Source organism: Procambarus clarkii, chromosome 10, assembly GCF_040958095.1.
Source record: "Procambarus clarkii isolate CNS0578487 chromosome 10, FALCON_Pclarkii_2.0, whole genome shotgun sequence".
NCBI lineage: Eukaryota > Metazoa > Arthropoda > Malacostraca > Decapoda > Cambaridae > Procambarus > Procambarus clarkii.
This window is the reverse complement of record NC_091159.1, coordinates 18268522-18289276: the sequence shown is the minus strand read 5'-3', so window position 1 is coordinate 18289276 and position 20755 is coordinate 18268522. Positions and strand designations below refer to the sequence as shown.

General features: G+C 48.9%; 1 protein-coding gene across 1 annotated transcript; it reads right to left on the bottom strand.

Moving 5' to 3' along the window:
- Positions 1 to 1717: 1717 nt before the first annotated feature.
- LOC138363190 (TRIO and F-actin-binding protein-like) lies at positions 1718 to 14725 on the bottom strand. Its single transcript, XM_069322186.1, has 2 exons — positions 14711 to 14725; positions 1718 to 2968 (listed from the first exon to the last, which is right to left on the bottom strand). Exons 1-2 carry the CDS (start codon positions 14723 to 14725, stop codon positions 1718 to 1720), a joined length of 1266 nt encoding a protein of 421 aa, XP_069178287.1.
- Positions 14726 to 20755: the final 6030 nt, after the last annotated feature.

The following is a 20755-nucleotide window of genomic DNA, read 5'->3' as shown; positions in this document are numbered from 1 at the left end:
CAACCCGTCTACCATCAGTACGGGTAGATGAGTCAGGTCTACCCGTCTACCATCAGTACGGGTAGATGAGTCAGATCTACCCGTCTACCATCAGTACAGGTAGATGAGTCAGATCAACCAGTCTACCATCAGTACAGGTAGATGAGTCAGATCTACCCGTCTACCATCAGTACGGGTAGATGAGTCAGGTCAACCAGTCTACCATCAGTACGGGTAGATGAGTTAGCTCAACCCATCTACCATCAGTACGGGTAGATGAGTCAGGTCAACCTGTGTACTATCAGTACGGGTAGATGAGTCAGATCAACCCGTCTACCATCAGTACGGGTAGATGAGTCAGATCAACCCGTCTACCATCAGTACGGGTAGATGAGTCAGATCTACCCGTCTACCATCAGTACGGGTAGATGAGTCAGATCAACCCGTCTACCATCAGTACGGGTAGATGAGTCAGATCAACCCGTCTACCATCAGTACGGGTAGATGAGTCAGATCTACCCGTCTACCATCAGTACGGGTAGATGAGTCAGATCTACCCGTCTACCATCAGTACGGGTAGATGAGTCAGATCAACCCATCTACAATCAGTACGGGTAGATGAGTCAGGTCAACCCGTCTACCATCAGTACGGGTAGATGAGTCAGCTCAACCCGTCTACCATCAGTACGGGTAGATGAGTCAGATACACCCGTCTACCATCAGTACGGGTAGATGAGTCAGATCTACCCGTGTACCATCAGTACGGGTAGATGAGTCAGATCAACCCGTCTACCATCAGTACGGGTAGATGAGTCAGGTCTACCCGTCTACCATCAGTACGGGTAGATGAGTCAGATCTACCCGTCTACCATCAGTACAGGTAGATGAGTCAGATCAACCAGTCTACCATCAGTACAGGTAGATGAGTCAGATCTACCCGTCTACCATCAGTACGGGTAGATGAGTCAGGTCAACCAGTCTACCATCAGTACAGGTAGATGAGTCAGATCAACCCATCTACCATCAGTACGGGTAGATGAGTCAGATCAACCCATCTACCATCAGTACGGGTAGATGAGTCAGGTCTACCATCAGTACGGGTAGATGAGTCACATCAACCCGTCTACCATCAGTACGGGTAGATGAGTCAGATCAACCCGTCTACCATCAGTACGGGTAGATGAGTCAGATCAACCCATCTACCATCAGTACAGGTAGATGAGTCAGATCAACCCATCTACCATCAGTACAGGTAGATGAGTCAGATCAACCCATCTACAATCAGTACGGGTAGATGAGTCAGGTCAACCCGTCTACCATCAGTACGGGTAGATGAGTCAGATCTACCCGTCTACCATCAAAGGCAGACACACTTCCTCCCACCAATATTGGCTCTAAGTGAAACCAGAAAATAATTACCATATCAAACCAGAGGTTGAGAGGCAACAGAGGTTGGCTGCTGCCTCCGTTGTCAACGGTTGTCAACGCCTGCGTTGTCAACGGTAGTCAGCGCCTCCGTTGTTAACGGTAGTCAACGCCTCCGTTGTCAACGGTAGTCAACGCCTCCGTTGCCAACGGTAGTCAACGGCTCCGTTGCCAACGGTAGTCAACGCCTCCGTTGCCAACGGCGGCCAACAGTTCCGTTGCCAAATCGTGATTTCCGAGGTCGTGGTAACTTGGGGCGTAACTTCCAGTGATCAAGTGGCTCCGTCTTGTCCTTGTTGTGTTTGGTATTTGTTTATTTGTTTTCTTTGTTGTCCTTGTGTGTTCCAGAGTGTTGTTTGTTGTCCCTGAGTGTTCCAGAGTGTTCTTTGTTGTCCTTGTGTGTTCCAGAGTGTTCTTTGTTGTCCTTGTGTGTTCCAGAGTGTTCTTTGTTGTCCTTATGTGTTCCAGAGTGTTCTGTGTTGTCCTTATGTGTTCCAGAGTGTTCTGTGTTGTCCTTATGTGTTCCAGAGTGTTCTTTGTTGTCCTTATGTGTTCCAGAGTGTTCTGTGTTGTCCTTGTGTGTTCCAGAGTGTTCTGTGTTGTCCTTGATTGTTCCAGAGTGTTCTTTGTTGTCCCTGAGTGTTCCAGAGTGTTCTGTGTTGTCCTTATGTGTTCCAGAGTGTTCTGTGTTGTCCTTGTGTGTTCCAGAGTGTTCTGTGTTGTCCTTGATTGTTCCAGAGTGTTCTTTGTTGTCCCTGAGTGTTTCAGAGTGTTCTGTGTTGTCCTTGTGTGTTCCAGAGTGTTCTATGTTGTCCCTGAGTGTTCCAGAGTGTTCTTTGTTGTCCCTGAGTGTTCCAGAGTGTTCTGTGTTGTCCTTATGTGTTCCAGAGTGTTCTGTGTTGTCCTTGTGTGTTCCAGAGTGTTCTGGGTTGTCCTTGTGTGTTCCAGAGTGTTCTGTGTTGTCCTTGTGTGTTCCAGAGTGTTCTGTGTTGTCCTTGTGTGTTCCAGAGTGTTCTATGTTGTCCCTGAGTGTTCCAGAGTGTTCTGTGTTGTCCTTGTGTGTTCCAGAGTGTTCTGTGTTGTCCTTGTGTGTTCCAGAGTGTTCTGGGTTGTCCTTGTGTGTTCCAGAGTGTTCTGTGTTGTCCTTATGTGTTCCAGAGTGTTCTGTGTTGTCCTTGATTGTTCCAGAGTGTTCTTTGTTGTCCCTGAGTGTTTCAGAGTGTTCTGTGTTGTCCTTGTGTGTTCCAGAGTGTTCTATGTTGTCCTTGTGTGTTCCAGAGTGTTCTGGGTTGTCCTTGTGTGTTCCAGAGTGTTCTGTGTTGTCCTTATGTGTTCCAGAGTGTTCTGTGTTGTCCTTGTGTGTTCCAGAGTGTTTTATGTTGTCCTTGTGTGTTCCAGAGTGTTCTGGGTTGTCCTTGTGTGTTCCAGAGTGTTCTGTGTTGTCCTTGTGTGTTCCAGAGTGTTCTGTGTTGTCCTTGTGTGTTCCAGAGTGTTCTGTGTTGTCCTTGTGTGTTCCAGAGTGTTCTGTGTTGTCCTTGTGTGTTCCAGAGTGTTCTGTGTTGTCCTTGTGTGTTCCAGAGTGTTTTATGTTGTCCTTGTGTGTTCCAGAGTGTTCTGTGTTGTCCTTGTGTGTTCCAGAGTGTCCTGTGTTGTCCTTGTGTGTTCCTGAGTGTTCTATGTTGTCCTTGTGTGTTCCAGAGTGTTCTATGTTGTCCTTGTGTGTTCCAGAGTGTCCTGTGTTGTCCTTGTGTGTTCCTGAGTGTTCTATGTTGTCCTTGTGTGTTCCAGAGTGTTCTTTGTTGTCCTTGTGTGTTTGTTACGGCCCTCTCGGGACGCAACGGGGTCCTTACTCTGATGTTGTTAGAGGAAGATATAATGTATCCGTTCCCGAGCCAGTAGTGGCTATCAAGGGATGAGATCCGTGACGTAAGTAACTTAAAGGGAGTAGGGAAAGAAAGTTAAGAACTTAATATTATACTTATTACCATCACCAATTAAATATATAAAATCAAAAAGTGCACAGGGGGAGGGTATTAACACTATACAAGGGGATTAATCCATAATCGTTGTCTTCTGCTGAAGACGCTGGTGCCACAACTATCAGGTAACAACACAAACAGGTAAATTACACAACAGGTAACTATCCACAGTCTCTGTACCTAAAGCCTATTAACTCCACTGACGTCAATGAGATAATCCTTTCCCTTAAAACCAAGTCTGGTGCCCTTGAGGAGATACCAACTTTAATTTACAAAAAAGCCTCCAGATCTTTAGCCCCTGCTATTGCTTTGCTCTTCAACAAGTCACTTGAACTCCAAACCTTTCCAGATATTCTAAAAAAAGCGAGAGTAACGCCTGTCCACAAATGTGGTGACCCCACAGATGTTAACAACTACAGACCTATATCAATCCTGCCAAACTTGTCAAAAATTTTTGAAAAACTTATATATAAGCAGCTTTACTCATATCTAGCCAAACTCAATATACTTAGCCCTTGCCAATATGGCTTCAGACCCAAAAAAAGCACTAACGATGCACTTATTAGTATGCTTAACTCGATTCATACAGCTCTTGATAAAAAGGAGTTCCCTGTTGGGTTATTTGTGGACCTGCGTAAAGCTTTTGATACTGTCAACCACCATAACCTTCTTCTTAAATTACATCATTATGGAGTCAGAGGACACTCCCTACAATACCTCGAGTCCTACCTTACTGACAGGCTCCAATATGTTTCTGTGAATAATACAATTTCTCCCACCCTACCCATCAACATTGGTGTTCCTCAGGGCAGCATACTTGGCCCTCTCCTCTTTCTCATCTACATTAATGACCTTCCAAATGCCTCCCAACACCTCAAACCAATTCTATTTGCTGACGACACAACCTTCATTTACTCCAGTCCTGACCCTCTTGCTCTAAATGCCACAGTAAATACTGAGCTAAATAAAGTCCATCTTTGGCTAACTGCCAACAAACTCACCCTTAACATTGACAAAACTTTCTATATTCTGTTTGGCAATAAATCCTCTAGTCATATAAATCTCAAAATAAACAATACCCAAATTTGTAACAAATTAGATGGCAAATTCCTTGGCATTCTCATTGACCACAAGCTGAATTTCCAGGGACACATTCTAAATATATCAAAAAAAGTTTCAAAAACTGTGGGCATTCTTTCTAAGATCAGATATTATGTACCACGGCCTGCCCTGGTGACTCTCTATTACTCCCTTATCTATCCTTATCTCAACTATGGTATTTGTGCTTGGGGTTCTACTACCCAAAATCACTTACGTCCTCTAATTACCCAACACAAAGCTGCTATTAGAACAATATCCAACTCTGGCCCCAGACATCACTCGGTACCCCTACTCAAATCTCTGAATATGTTAGATAATAAGTCACTGCACATTCTCTCAAGTGTATTATACATATATAAAACGCTAAACTATAATGCCAATCCTGATCTTAAAAGCTTCATAGAAGGTTGTAACAGAACCCATGAGCACCACACCAGAAATAAATACAGTTTTGATATTCCTAGAGTACGTCTTAATCAAACTAGAAATGCTCTGCAAATCAAGGGGCCCAGAATGTGGAATGACCTTCCCAACCATGTTAAAGACTGTACCTCTCTCAACCAGTTTAAGATAAAAACTAAACACTACCTAATAAATTCCCTGTAATCTACCTCACTCCTCTATTGTCAACCCTTGTCTGTTATTTTCTTTTCATTTTCTTTTTTTTTTTTTAATCAACACTGTTTGTCAACCTATTGTATTTGTGCTGCTTTTTCAGTCATGTTCCCCCTTTTTTTATCTTTATTTGTATTTGTTCTCAACACTTTTTATTCTTTATGCTCAATTAGTATTAAGTTCTAGATATTAATGTTTTTCTTGCCCGAAACGCATTGCGTAATAGTGGCTTTAGGCATTGTATGTACTAGCTCTATCTATATATCAATCCATTAATGTAACATCACTTTATGTATATACCTTACCTGAATAAACATCTGAATCTGAATCTGAATCTGAACTCTTGGTGCCGAGTCCTTGGTGCTTTCTTCGTGGCCACACAACGAATTATCCAAAGAAGTTGAGCCTACCCTGGCCACAGGTCAGCCAAAACACAGGTCCACTGGGGGCACCGTCGTGGAGGCCGTCAACCACACGTCCAGCTGGTCTGCTGGCAGGTACTGAGCCACCAAGGCTGGTACGGCCACTCCACGAACGATATAAGGGGTACACCCTAGACAGGAGTCTCGTGTGATATCACAAATCACCCTCCTGTCCTCAGTACCCCAGTGGATGATCGTCTCCAACAGTCGGTCCCGGGTAAATCCTCTTACTGCCACTCCACTGGCAGGCTAACACATCACAGTGTTCTTCCGGGGGGACGACTTCACAACAGCTGCAGCAACGTTCAAAGTATGGAGACTGGCTGCCTCGGGTAGACTGACTCCACTTCCATCACAGCGGTCCCAGGTCGGCTCTGTAAGCAGACACGTCATCAATAACTGGGACACACTAAAACACCTCACTTACGGGCTCGGGCACAAACACCTGACGTATCCAGTCCATAGATGGCGCTGTCGTCGGAGCACCACCTCACCAGAGGTCAGTGGCGGCGGTGTTGAGCGCTGCACCAGACTGGAAACTGGTCCTCGAGGCCAGTACACGCTGTCCTCACCAGGTGTCGTCGTCCGTTTGGCGGGGGTTTCGGGAGCCGACCCACAGATGGCGTGGTTGTCACTGCTCCAGGCTCGGACGCTGGATCCGGGTTCGTAACAGTGTTCCAGAGTGTTCTTTGTTGTCCTTGTGTTTTCCAGAGTGTTCATTGTTGTCCTTGTGTGTTCCAGAGTGTTCTTTGTTGTCCTTGTGTGTTCCAGAGTGTTCTGTGTTGTCCTTGTGTGTTCCAGAGTGTTCTGTGTTGTCCTTGTGTGTTCCAGAGTGTTCTTTGTTGTCCTTGTGTGTTCCAGAGTGTTCTATGTTGTCCTTGTGTTTTCCAGAGTGTTCATTGTTGTCCTTGTGTGTTCCAGAGTGTTCTGTGTTGTCCTTGTGTCTTCCAGAGTGTTGTTTGTTGTCCTTGTGTGTTCCAGAGTGTTCTTTGTTGTCCTTGTGTGTTCCAGAGTGTTCTTTGTTGTCCTTGTGTTTTCCAGAGTGTTCATTGTTGTCCTTGTGTGTTCCAGAGTGTTCTGTGTTGTCCTTGTGTCTTCCAGAGTGTTGTTTGTTGTCCTTGTGTGTTCCAGAGTGTTCTATGTTGTCCTTGTGTGTTCCAGAGTGTTCTTTGTTGTCCTTGTGTGTTCCAGAGTGTTCTATGTTGTCCTTGTGTGTTCCAGAGTGTTCTATGTTGTCCTTGTGTGTTCCAGAATGTTCTTTACCGTCCACGTAACTCCGTCACTCACGGGAAAGTATCTCACACTCACCCTTGAGTGAGGTAAACCGGTGATTCCCGGGTCTCCACTCTATACCTACGCTGGCCGCTCTAGAGTGCTCTAGTAGAGGCCAGAGGCACTCTATTGATAGAGTGGTAAGTGGCCTCAGCGCTGAAGGCTTTTTGGCTCGTGTTCAGGGTTCGAACCTCACCCCAGGCAAACAGTATATAGGGTGAAGATTGGAATGACTCGAAAGACAATTAATACAAATTTAATGCTCCCTTCACCACCTCACCAATGACACAGCAATGACGCAACAATGACGCAACAATGACACATCAATGACACAACAATGACACAACAATGACGCAACAATGACACAACAATGACACAACAATGACACAACAATGACACAACAATGACACAACAATGACACAACAATGACACAACAATGATACATCAATGACACAACAATGACACAACAATGACACAACAATGACACAACAATGACACAGCAATGACACAACAATGACACAGCAATGACACAACAATGACGCAACAATGACACAACAATGACGCAACAATGACACAACAATGACACAGCAATGACACAACAATGACACAAGAATGACGCAACAATGACACAACAATGACACAGCAATGACACAACAATGACTCAGCAATGACACAACAATGACGCAACAATGACACAACAATGACGCAACAATGACACAACAATGACACAGCAATGACGCAACAATGACGCAACAATGACACAACAATGACACAACAATGACACAACAATGACACAACAATGACACGACAATGACACAACAATGACACAACAGTGACAACAATGACACAACAATGACACAGCAATGACGCAACAATGACGCAACAATTACACAACAATGACGCAACAATGACACAACAATGACACAGCAATGACACAACAATGACGCAACAATGACACAACAATGACTCAACAATGACACAACAGTGACACAGCAATGACACAACAATGACGCAACAATGACACAACAATGACACAACAATGACACAACAATGACACAGCAATGACACAACAATGACACAGCAATGACACAACAATGACGCAACAATGACACAACAATGACGCAACAATGACACAACAATGACACAGCAATGACACAACAATGACGCAACAATGACACAACAATGACGCAACAATGACACAACAATGACACAGCAATGACACAACAATGACGCAACAATGACACAACAATGACACAACAATGACACAGCAATGACACAACAATGACACAGCAATGACGCAACAATGACACAACAATGACGCAACAATGACACAACAATGACACAGCAATGGCAACAATGACGCAACAATGACACAGCAATGACACAACAATGACACAACAATGACACAACAATGACACAACAATGACACAACAATGACACAGCAATGACGCAACAATGACGCAACAATGACACAACAATGACACAACAATGACACAACAATGACACAGCAATGACACAACAATGACACAACAATGACACAACAATGACACAACAATGACACAACAATGACACAACAATGACACCAATTTATGCCTACGCTTAGAAGCCTTGACGTGGCTTGCTCTCTCTACAACACTGTCATTCCCGGTTGTAACAACTATTTATATTCACTTCCCATCAATCAAGAGGGATTGGGAGAACCAGACCTGCTGTGGTTATTGTGCTTTAGTAATTGTTCCTTTGTTTATCCTCCGTTGCTTCTTCCGTTGTTTATCCTCCGTTGCTTCTTCCGTTGTTGTCATACTCTTTGTCTCTCCTTCTCTACCTCCTACTAGCAGCTGGTCTCCTCCTAATGGGCACGTTCACCCACTTTCCCTACCCCTTAAACCATTATCTCTTCCCCCCCCCCCTATTGCCAACCTCTCTACCTTTCATTCTCTCTCTCCCTCTCTCTCTGTCTCTCTCTCTCTCTCTCTCTCTCTCTCTCTCTCTCTCTCTCTCTCTCTCTCTCTCTCTCTCTCTCTCTCTCTCTCTCTCTCTCTCTCTCTGTCTCTCTCTCTGTCTCTCTCTCTCTCTCTCTCTCTCTCTCTCTCTCTCTCTCTCTCTCTCTCTCTCTCTCTCTCTCTCTCTCTCTCTCTCTCTCTCTCTCTCCCTCTCCCCTCTCTCTCTCTCTCAACTAAGACTAGGGTTCATAAGGGCTGTCAGGTGACTTACGTAGTGAAACTGCAAGCAAAAGTTGTTACCCTGTCCTCATCTCATCTGAAGCCTGCTCCTGGAGACTCATTTATTTCATGAGAATGTTGCGTAGAACTATCACATGCTACTCTCACTATTACAGTGATCATTCATTCCTAGGCTTACTCACATCCTTATCCTTATCAGTGCTTTATAGTCGTAATGGCCTGGTGCTTTCCCTCTGATAGTTCCCTTCCCTTTGCATCTATAACTTGTTCCCTCAACAGGTTGATACACGGGAGAACTCTAGTCTTAGGGAGAGGGAGAGAGAGAGAGAGAGAGAGAGAGAGAGAGAGAGAGAGAGAGAGAGAGAGAGAGAGAGAGAGAGAGAGTGAGAGAGAGAGAGTGAGAGAGAGAGAGAGAGAGAGAGAGAGAGAGAGAGAGAGAGAGAGAGAGAGAGAGAGAGAGAGAGAGAGAGAGAGAGAGAGAGAGAGAGAGAGAGAGAGAGAGAGAGAGAGAGAGAGAGAGAGAGCAAGGGCCAGGCCTGGAGACAGCCGTGACCATTGAGAGCGACCAACACATTAACAAGTTCCCTCCGGCAGGAAAATTACCAATAAAGGAGTCACGTCGCCGAAAATAATAGAAAACGGAGGACGAGACACAACTGAACACCAGGAGGTGTGGGGTCACCCCCTCCTCCCCTCCCCCCCTCCCTCCCCCCCCCACAAGTAATCAGGGGCGCATAACGCACCGTTAACAGGGTCAAGGGGACACATGGGTGGGGGGGGGGGGCGGTCGGTCAGGAAATTCTGAGTGAAAATAAGGCAGGAGTTTAGTTTTGGTTGTAATCCGGAGTGGCGGCGGAGCTGGTTTGGCACGGAGCTTCCTCTTCCCCCCCTCCCCCCCCCCCCCCGTCAGCAGCAGTCACCTCCCTTCCCACAAGGCTTCGCTCATCCCCCATCACCCCACCCGTCCCCAAGACGTCTCCTGTTCCGCCGTCGACTCATTTATCCTAATCTAAAACGTTCGGTTTTCCACCGTAGTTTCATACCCCGTTTAGTCGGCGTTGGGGAAGTATGGATGGGAAGACGAGGCCTCGTAGTGGGAGGAAGAGGACGAAGAGTTTAGAGACGGCGTGCAGGAGGCGGCCCGGTCACCACAGCACCAGTAGCGGGTGTCAATATCCCCCGACCATATGCCACACACACCTCCCCACACCCCCCAACTACCTCCTTTTCCTGCCATTTTCGTACTAACTTTCCTACCGTTCTAACGACCCTATTCAACACAGACACGTACAGCGATCTTAGCGTATCATCGATGCTGTCCAGGTGCTCTAGCTCCGCCTCAAGACGGGGGAAATCTTGGATAAATCAGAGAGATAAATCTAAACCAAACATAAAGCAGAATATGAGATGCTTCGATGACATGAGGACCTCATCTGAAGCACAGATCGCCCCGTGATCACTACACACGCGGGTGTCTGTTTCATTGCCAGCTTCTGTTGCACAGGCGTGGGGCCCGCTGGAGGGAGGGGCCCAGTCTCGGGCAGCCCTGACATCCCCCCCCCCACCGGCCCTGAGGGCCACTATAACCGGGGCTTCACATGTTATTATGGTAGAGAGACATTCCTGTCCACCCTGCCTGTCGTTATGTTGTGAACGGTGGTCGCTTTTACCTGTCTACGGTGGTCTGTCTTCCTTGTCTATGGTGGTCGCTGTTACCTGTCTACGGTGGTCTCTTCCCTGTCTACGGTGGTCTGTCTTCCTTGTCTATGGTGGTCGCTGTTACCTGTCTACGGTGGTCTCTTCCCTGTCTACGGTGGTCACTCTTCCCTCTCTACGGTGGTAACTCTTCCCTGTCTACGGTGGTAACTCTTCCCTGTCTACGGTGGTCACTCTTCCCTGTCTACGGTGGTCACTCTTCCCTGTCTACGATGGTCTCTTCCCTGTCTACGGTGGTCACTCTTCCCTGTCTACGGTGGTCACTCTTCCCTGTCTACGGTGGTAACTCTTCCCTGTCTATGGTGGTCACTCTTCCCTGTCTACGGTGGTCACTCTTCCCTGTCTACGGTGGTAACTCTTCCCTGTCTACGGTGGTCACTCTTCCCTGTCTACGGTGGTCACTCTTCCCTGTCTACGATGGTCTTTCTTCCCTGTCTATGGTGGTCACTCTTCCCTGTCTATGGTGGTCACTCTCTTCCCTGTCTACGGTGGTCACTCTTCCCTGTCTACGGTGGTCACTCTTCCCTGTCTACGGTGGTCACTCTTCCCTGTCTACGGTGGTCACTCTTCCCTGTCTACGGTGGTCACTCTCTTCCCTGTCTACGGTGGTCACTCTTCCCTGTCTATAGTGGTCATTCAACCCTGTCTACGGTGGTCACTCATCCCTGTCTACGGTGGTCTCTCGTCCCTGTCTACGGTGGTCACTCTCTTCGCTGTCTACGGTGGTCACTCTTCCCTGTCTACGGTGGTCACTCATCCCTGTCTACGGTGGTCTCTCGTCCCTGTCTACGGTGGTGTCTCTCTTCGCTGTCTACGGTGGTCACTCTTCCCTGTCTACGGTGGTCACTCTCTTCCCTGTCTATGGTGGTCATTCTTCCCTGTCTACGGTGGTCACTCTTCCCTGTCTACGGTGGTCACTCATCCCTGTCTACGGTGGTCTCTCGTCCCTGTCTACGGTGGTCACTCTTCCCTGTCTACGGTGGTCATTCTTCCCTGTCTACGGTGGTCACTCTTCCCTGTCTACGGTGGTCACTCTCTTCCTTGTCTACGGTGGTCACTCTTCCCTGTCTACGGTGGTGACTCATCCCTGTCTACGGTGGTCTCTCGTCCCTGTCTACTGTGGTCACTCATCCCTGTCTACGGTGGTCTCTCGTCCCTGTCTACGGTGGTCTCTCTCTTCCCTGTCTACGGTGGTCACTCTTCCCTGTCTACGGTGGTCACTCTCTTCCCTGTCTATGGTGGTCACTCTTCCCTGTCTATGGTGGTCACTCTCTTCCCTGTCTACGGTGGTCACTCTTCCCTGTCTACGGTGGTCACTCTTCCCTGTCTACTGTGGTCACTCATCCCTGTCTACGGTGGTCTCTCGTCCCTGTCTACGGTGGTCACTCTCTTCCCTGTCTACGGTGGTCACTCTTCCCTGTCTACGGTGGTCACTCTCTTCCCTGTCTATGGTGGTCACTCTTCCCTGTCTACGGTGGTCACTCTTCCCTGTCTATGGGGGTCTCTCTTCCCTGTCTACAGTGGTCACTCTCTTCCCTGTCTATGGTGGTCACTCTCTTCCCTGTCTACGGTGGTCACTCTTCCCTGTCTACGGTGGTCACTCTTCCCTGTCTACGGTGGTCACTCTTCCCTGTCTACGGTGGTCACTCTTCCCTGTCTACGGTGGTCACTCTCTTCCCTGTCTACGGTGGTCACTCTTCCCTGTCTATAGTGGTCATTCAACCCTGTCTACGGTGGTCACTCATCCCTGTCTACGGTGGTCTCTCGTCCCTGTCTACGGTGGTCACTCTCTTCGCTGTCTACGGTGGTCACTCTTCCCTGTCTACGGTGGTCACTCATCCCTGTCTACGGTGGTCTCTCGTCCCTGTCTACGGTGGTGTCTCTCTTCGCTGTCTACGGTGGTCACTCTTCCCTGTCTACGGTGGTCACTCTCTTCCCTGTCTATGGTGGTCATTCTTCCCTGTCTACGGTGGTCACTCTTCCCTGTCTACGGTGGTCACTCATCCCTGTCTACGGTGGTCTCTCGTCCCTGTCTACGGTGGTCACTCTTCCCTGTCTACGGTGGTCATTCTTCCCTGTCTACGGTGGTCACTCTTCCCTGTCTACGGTGGTCACTCTCTTCCCTGTCTACGGTGGTCACTCTTCCCTGTCTACGGTGGTGACTCATCCCTGTCTACGGTGGTCTCTCGTCCCTGTCTACTGTGGTCACTCATCCCTGTCTACGGTGGTCTCTCGTCCCTGTCTACGGTGGTCTCTCTCTTCCCTGTCTACGGTGGTCACTCTTCCCTGTCTACGGTGGTCACTCTCTTCCCTGTCTATGGTGGTCACTCTTCCCTGTCTATGGTGGTCACTCTCTTCCCTGTCTACGGTGGTCACTCTTCCCTGTCTACGGTGGTCACTCTTCCCTGTCTACTGTGGTCACTCATCCCTGTCTACGGTGGTCTCTCGTCCCTGTCTACGGTGGTCACTCTCTTCCCTGTCTACGGTGGTCACTCTTCCCTGTCTACGGTGGTCACTCTCTTCGCTGTCTATGGTGGTCACTCTTCCCTGTCTACGGTGGTCACTCTTCCCTGTCTATGGTGGTCACTCTCTTCCCTGTCTATGGTGGTCACTCTTCCCTGTCTATGGTGGTCACTCTCTTCCCTGTCTACGGTGGTCACTCTTCCCTGTCTACGGTGGTCACTCTTCCCTGTCTACTGTGGTCACTCATCCCTGTCTACGGTGGTCTCTCGTCCCTGTCTACGGTGGTCACTCTCTTCCCTGTCTACGGTGGTCACTCTTCCCTGTCTACGGTGGTCACTCTCTTCCCTGTCTATGGTGGTCACTCTTCCCTGTCTACGGTGGTCACTCTTCCCTGTCTATGGTGGTCACTCTCTTCCCTGTCTATGGTGGTCACTCTTCCCTGTCTACGGTGGTCACTCTCTTCCCTGTCTACGGTGGTCACTCTTCCCTGTCTACGGTGGTCACTCTTCCCTGTCTACGGTGGTCACTCTTCCCTGTCTACGGTGGTCAGTCTTCCCTGTCTACGGTGGTCTCTCTTCCCTGTCTACGGTGGTCACTCTTCCCTGTCTACGGTGATCACTCTTCCCTGTCTACGGTGGTCACTCTCTTCCCTGTCTATGGGGGTCATCTATTAGAGATGAGAATCCGCCAAGAGTAAGTTAAACCTGGCGGGTGTGTACCGTAGACTTTAGTGGGGCGGTCTCTTATAATCTGCCAGTGGCGGCTCCTGAACATCTGGCCCTGTATGACTAACAGTTTAGTATGAGGACTTTTATTATCACTGCTGCCTTCTTCACTCGTGTGTTGACGATAATATCCTCATAATGCACCCAGAGTGCCAGTGCAGACTACTTGTCACATGCCTCTGCATGATCAACCATCCTGTGATGGCACGCTTTTGTATTAGGCTGCAATATTCTACTCGGAGGTTTAAATTATTCATGTATATGAATGCATAGTTGCCATGCATCCGGTGTTGTGTGAGTCACAGTCTTATATAACATGGTGCCTCTCAGCATGTTGTATTATGTTGGTTGAAATATTAAACAAGAATTATACGAACCAATTGATTGGTTCTTCCTGCACTCGGCTGCCATGACTTGGTCCTGCCATTCCCCCCATGAGGGTGGAGGACACCCCACTCCCCCCCTCTGTCTAGGGAAGATGACTCCCCCCCCCCCATCATAGGGCCCTGGGGGAGGGACCGGCGTCCACCACCCATACCATAAAACACACGACCCGAGGTCCTACACAGCGCACCACATGGCTTCACCGTCACCATTTCCTTGCCATCACAACCTGCTCCATCACCACCCGTCCAGCAATATAACCAGGAGCGGGGGGGAGGGGAGCAGTTGTGTGTACTCCGCCTCGTTCATAACAGTCGGCCCGACGGTCCTCCACTCACTCTACTACTACGCAACACCATATATTTCTCACCCTCTCGATCCCACTGTAAGGTGGTTTAGGGAATTTAAAAACAAAATAATATTGACGCTTCATGACCCTAACTTACCAGAGAAGATAACATGATCTTCTCTGGTAAGTTAGAGAGGAAGTGGAGGTTCTGACGCGTCGACGTAGGCAACACTGGTGCATTTTTATAGGGAAAGTGAAGAGATGGTGCAGTGTTTGGCTAGACGACCGCTAGTTGGCGCTCCTGCACCTGTTGCCTCGACACTCTCTCCCTCCCTGCCTCTCTGTTACTACCTTTACTCTCCTCCTCCCCTACAGTTACCACCATCACCACTACCCCTACAGTTACGACTATCACCACTACCCCTACAGTTACCACCACTACCTCCCCTACAGTCACCTCCACCACCTCCCCTACAGTCACCACCACCACTACCCCAACAGTCACCAACACCACCTCCCTACAGTTACCACCACCACCACCTCCCCTACAGTCACCACCACCACTACCCCAACAGTCACCAACACCACCTCCCCTACAGTTACCACCACCACCACCTCCCATCCAGTCAGCACCACCGCCTCCTTTACAGTCACAACCACCACCACCTTTACAGTCACCACCACCACCACCACCACCTCCCCTACAGTCACAACCACCACCACCACCACCCCTACAGTCACCACCACCACCTTCCATACAGTCACCACCACCACCTCCCCTACAGTCACCACCACCACCACCTCCCCTGCAGTCACCACCACCACCTCCCCTACAGTCACCACCACCACCACCTCCCCTGCAGTCACAACCACCACCACCACCACCCCTACAGTCACCACCACCACCTCCCCTGCAGTCACCACCACCACCTCCCCTACAGTCATAACCACCACCACCACCACCCCTACAGTCACCACCACCACCTTCCATACAGTCACCACCACCACCTCCCCTACAGTCACCACCACCACCACCTCCCCTGTAGTCACCACCACCACCTCCCCTACAGTCACCACCACCACCACCTCCCCTACAGTCACAACCACCACCACCACCACCCCTACAGTCACCACCACCACCTTCCATACAGTCACCACCACCACCTCCCCTACAGTCACCACCACCACCACCTCCCCTGCAGTCACCACCATCACCTCCCCTACAGTCACCACCACCACCACCTCCCCTGCAGTCACCACCACCACCTCCCCAACAGTCACAACCACCACCACCCTTACAGTCACCACCACCACCCTTACAGTCACCACCACCACCACCTCCCCTGCAGTCACCACCACCACCTCCCCTACAGTCACAACCACCACCTCCATTACAGTCACCGCCACCACCACCTCCCATACAGTCACCACCACCTCCCATACAGTCACCACCACCTCCTCCCCTACAGTCACAACCACCACCTCCCTTACAGTCACAACCACCACCTTCCATACAGTCACCACCACCACCTCCCCTACAGTCACCACCACCACCACCTCCCCTGCAGTCACCACCACCACCTCCCCTACAGTCACCACCACCACCTCCATTACAGTCACAGCCACCACCACCCTTACAGTCACCACCACCACCACCCCTACAGTCACAACCACCACCTCCCCTACAGTCACAACCACCACCACCTCCCCAACAGTCACCACCACCACCTCCCCTACAGTCACAACCACCACCACCCTTACAGTCACAGCCACCACCTCCATTACAGTCACAGCCACCACCACCCTTACAGTCACCACCACCACCTCCCCTACAGTCACCACCACCACCACCTCCCCTGCAGTCACCACCACCACCTCCCCTACAGTCACCACCACCACCTCCCTTACAGTCACAACCACCACCTCCCCTACAGTCACAACCACCACCACCTCCCCAACAGTCACCACCACCACCTCCCCTACAGTCACAACCACCACCACCCTTACAGTCACAGCCACCACCTCCATTACAGTCACAGCCACCACCACCCTTACAGTCACCACCACCACCTCCCCTACAGTCACCAGCACCATTTCCTCCCATACAGTCACCACCACCTCCTCCCCTACAGTCACAACCACCACCTCCCTTACAGTCACAACCACCACCTCCCCTACAGTCACAACCACCACAACCTCTCCAACAGTCACCATCACCACCTCCCCTACAGTCACAACCACCACCACCCTTACAGTCACCACCACCACCTCCCCTACAGTCACAACAACCACCTCCTCTACAGTCACAACCACCACCACCTCCCCTATAGTCACCACCCCCACCACCACCACCGTTACAGTCACCACCACCACCTCCCCTGCAGTCACCACCACCACCCCTACAGTCACCACCACCACCTCCCCTGCAGTCACCACCACCACCACCTCCCCTACAGTCAGCACCACCACCTCCCCTACAGTCACCACCACCACCTCCTCTACAATCACCGCCACTACCTCCCATACAGTCACATCCACCACCACATTTACAGTCACTACCACCACCATCCCTACAGTCACCACCACCACCACCTCCCCTACATTCACCACCACCACCTCCTTTACAGTCACAACCACCACCACCTCTACAGTCATCACCACCACCACCTCCCATACAGTCACCACCACCACCTCCCATACAGTCACCACCACCACCTCCCCTACAGTCACCACCACCACCACCGTCCCAACAGTCACCACCACCACCTCCCCTACAGTCACCACCACCACCACCTCCCCTACAGTCACCACCACCACCACCTCGCCTACAGTCACCACCACCACCTCCCATACAGTCACCACCACCACCTCCCCTACAGTCATCGCCACCACCACCCCTACAGTCACAACCACCACCACCTCCCCTACAGTCACCACCACCACCACCTCCCCTACAGTCACAACCACCACCACCTCCCCTACAGTCACCACTACCACCTCCCCTACAGTCACAACCACTACCTCCCTTACAGTCACAACCACCACCACCTCCCCTACAGTCACAACCACCACCACCTTCCCTACAGTCACCACCACCTCCACCACCCTCCCCTACAGTCACCACCACCACCTTCCCTACAGTCACCACCACCACCACCTCCCTCCCCTACAGTCACCACCACCTCCACCACCCTCCCCTGCAGTCATCACCACCACTTCCCCTACAGTCACCACCACCACCTCCCCTACAGTCACCGCCACCACCTCCCCTACAGTCACCACCACCACCTCCCATACAGTCACCACCACCACCTCCCCTACAGTCACCACCACCACCTCCCCTACAGTCACCACCACCACCTCCCCTACAGCCACCACCACCCCTACAGTCACCACCACCACCTCCCATACAGTCACCACCACCACCACCCCTACAGTCACCACCACCACCTCCCATACAGTCACCACCACCACCTCCCATACAGTCACAACCACCACCGCCCCTACAGTCACCACCACCACCTCCCATACAGTCACCACCACCACCTCCCCTACAGTCACCACCACCACCCCTACAGTCACCACCACTACCTCCCATACAGTCACCACCACCACCTCCCCTACAGTCACCACCACCACCTCCCATACAGTCACCACCACCACCTCTCCTACAGTCACCTCCAGAGCGACTATAACTTCCACCAAAAGCTTTCTTCATAGACAAGTGGATCACACTTGTCACACTAAGTTCATAAATGGCCTCCTATTACAGTCAAACTCAATATTTGGGGCATTCACGGAAATTCATTCAAAAGACTACATAGATAGTGAAATCTGGATTCCAAATTATAATTTATATAGATGTGATAGAAAAACTATGTCAAATGGATTAGTAGGTCTGTTTATTAAAGAGGACCTGGTATGCACAGAACTACAGAACTACTAAACTCAACTAATGAGGTGGTAGAGGTACTTGGAATTAAGGTAGAGAAACTAAACTTAATTATTATTCTAATATATAAACCGCCAGATTCAACTTTTGAGGAATTCACAGAACAGATGCACAAAATAGAGAACATACTTGATAACCCAGCAAACCCAGCTCCAGATATTATCTTCCTTGGAGATTTCAATTTACCGAGTCTAAGATGGAGAATGGTAAACACAAATATCATAGCAGGGAACGACCCGGGAAATAACCAACCACAGGTCAGAGAACTTTTGAGATTCTGTGACAAATTCTCGCTCAATCAACAGATTACAGAACCAACTAGGAACGAAAACATTCTAAACATCTTATTCACAAACAATGATGAACTAATCAGAGACATTACAATCTCAGATACTTCATACTCAGACCATAAGCTCATTGAAGTGCGAACTAGCATAAATAACGGTAGTAGGTCTAAGAGACCCAACAAGCGAGAAGGAATATTCAATCAATTCAATTTCAACAATAAGAGGATCGACTGGGAAAAAATAAATGTAGACCTTGCAACCATTCAATGGGAGACGGTCTTAAGCGACATAACTCCCACACAGGGAATAGCTCAACTGACAGCTGAAGCTTACAAGGTCTGCTTGAAGCACGTGCCAGTGAGGAGGGGCAGAAAGAGGACAACTCTAGAAAGAGAACGCAGACGACTGTACAGGAGAAGGAAAAAAAATAACGGAAATACTTCGGCAGACACAACTATCACAAGCAAGGAAAATAAGCCTAAGCAGGGAGATCGAAGAAATAGAACAAACGCTGAAACAATTATATGAGTCTGAGGAAATGGAATTGGAACAGAAAGCTATTCAAGAGATAAAGAAAAATCCGAAATATTTTTTCACATACGCAAAATCAAAATCAAAAACCTCGACCAGTATTGGACCGTTAATTACAAATGAAAGTACGTACACAGAGGACAACAAAGAGATTAGTGAAATTCTAAGAAGCCAGTATGAGGCTATGTTTAGCACACCAATAAACAACATGAAAGTTGATGACCCAGACAGCTTCTTTATGAATGACATTCAAGCTGCAGATAATATAACGGATATTACCACAAACTCGGAAGACTTTGAAAGAGAAATTGACAATATGCTTGTGCACTCAGCTCCTGGGCCTGACTCATGGAATTCAATATTCATAACGAAATGTAAAGTACCAATAGCGCGAGCACTCAGCACAGTATGGAGAAGGAACCTAGATACAGGGGAGATACCAGCAGCACTTAAATCTGCAGATATAGCTCCGTTGCACAAGGGGGAAGTAAAGCCTTGGCAAAAAATTATAGGCCAGTTGCACCAACATCACACATAATAAAAATGTTTGAAAGAGTGATTAGGAATCAAATTTCTAGTTTATGGAGAAGAATGAGTTGTACAACCCAGGACAACATGGATTGTGTTCTGTCACCATGGGGTGAGAGCACACAAAATGAGGTCAATGGGAATAAGTGAAAAAGTAGGACGCTGGATACTCAATTTCCTGTCGAACAGAACACAAAGAGTAACAGTCAATCAAATAAGATCGAGTCCAAGCGCAGTTAAAAGCTCTGTACCTTCAAGGTTCAGTCCTTTCACCACTGCTGTTCCTTATTCTCATATCAGATATAGACAAAAATACACATCACAGCTTCGTGTCATCCTTCGCAGATGACACAAAAATCAGCATGAAAATTACCTCTGCTGAAGACATTGAAAAATTACAAGCAGATGTCAACAAAATTTTCGATTGGGCAGCAGAAAATAACATGATGTTTAACAGTGATAAATTTCAGGTACTCAGGTACGGCAAAAATGAGGATCTGAAACATAATACAGGGTACAAAACAGAATCGAATCTTCCCATAGTAAAAAACAGCATGACAAGGATTTGGGAATAATGATGTCCGACGATCTAAATTTTAGGGAGCATAACCAAGCAAATATTGCGTCAGCCAGAAAAATGATCGGATGGATTACGAGAACTTTCAAATCAAGGGATCCCATCACAATGGTTGTACTCTTCAAATCACTTGTGTTGTCCCGTTTTGAGTACTGCTCAGTACTCACTTCCCCCTTCAGAGCAGGAGAGATTGCTGAAATAGAGGGAATACAGAGAACATATACGGCACGCATAGGCGAGATAAAACACCTAAATTATTGGAATCGTCTCAAAGCTCTCCAAATGTACTCTCTAGAAAGAAGACGAGAGAGATACCAAATAATATAC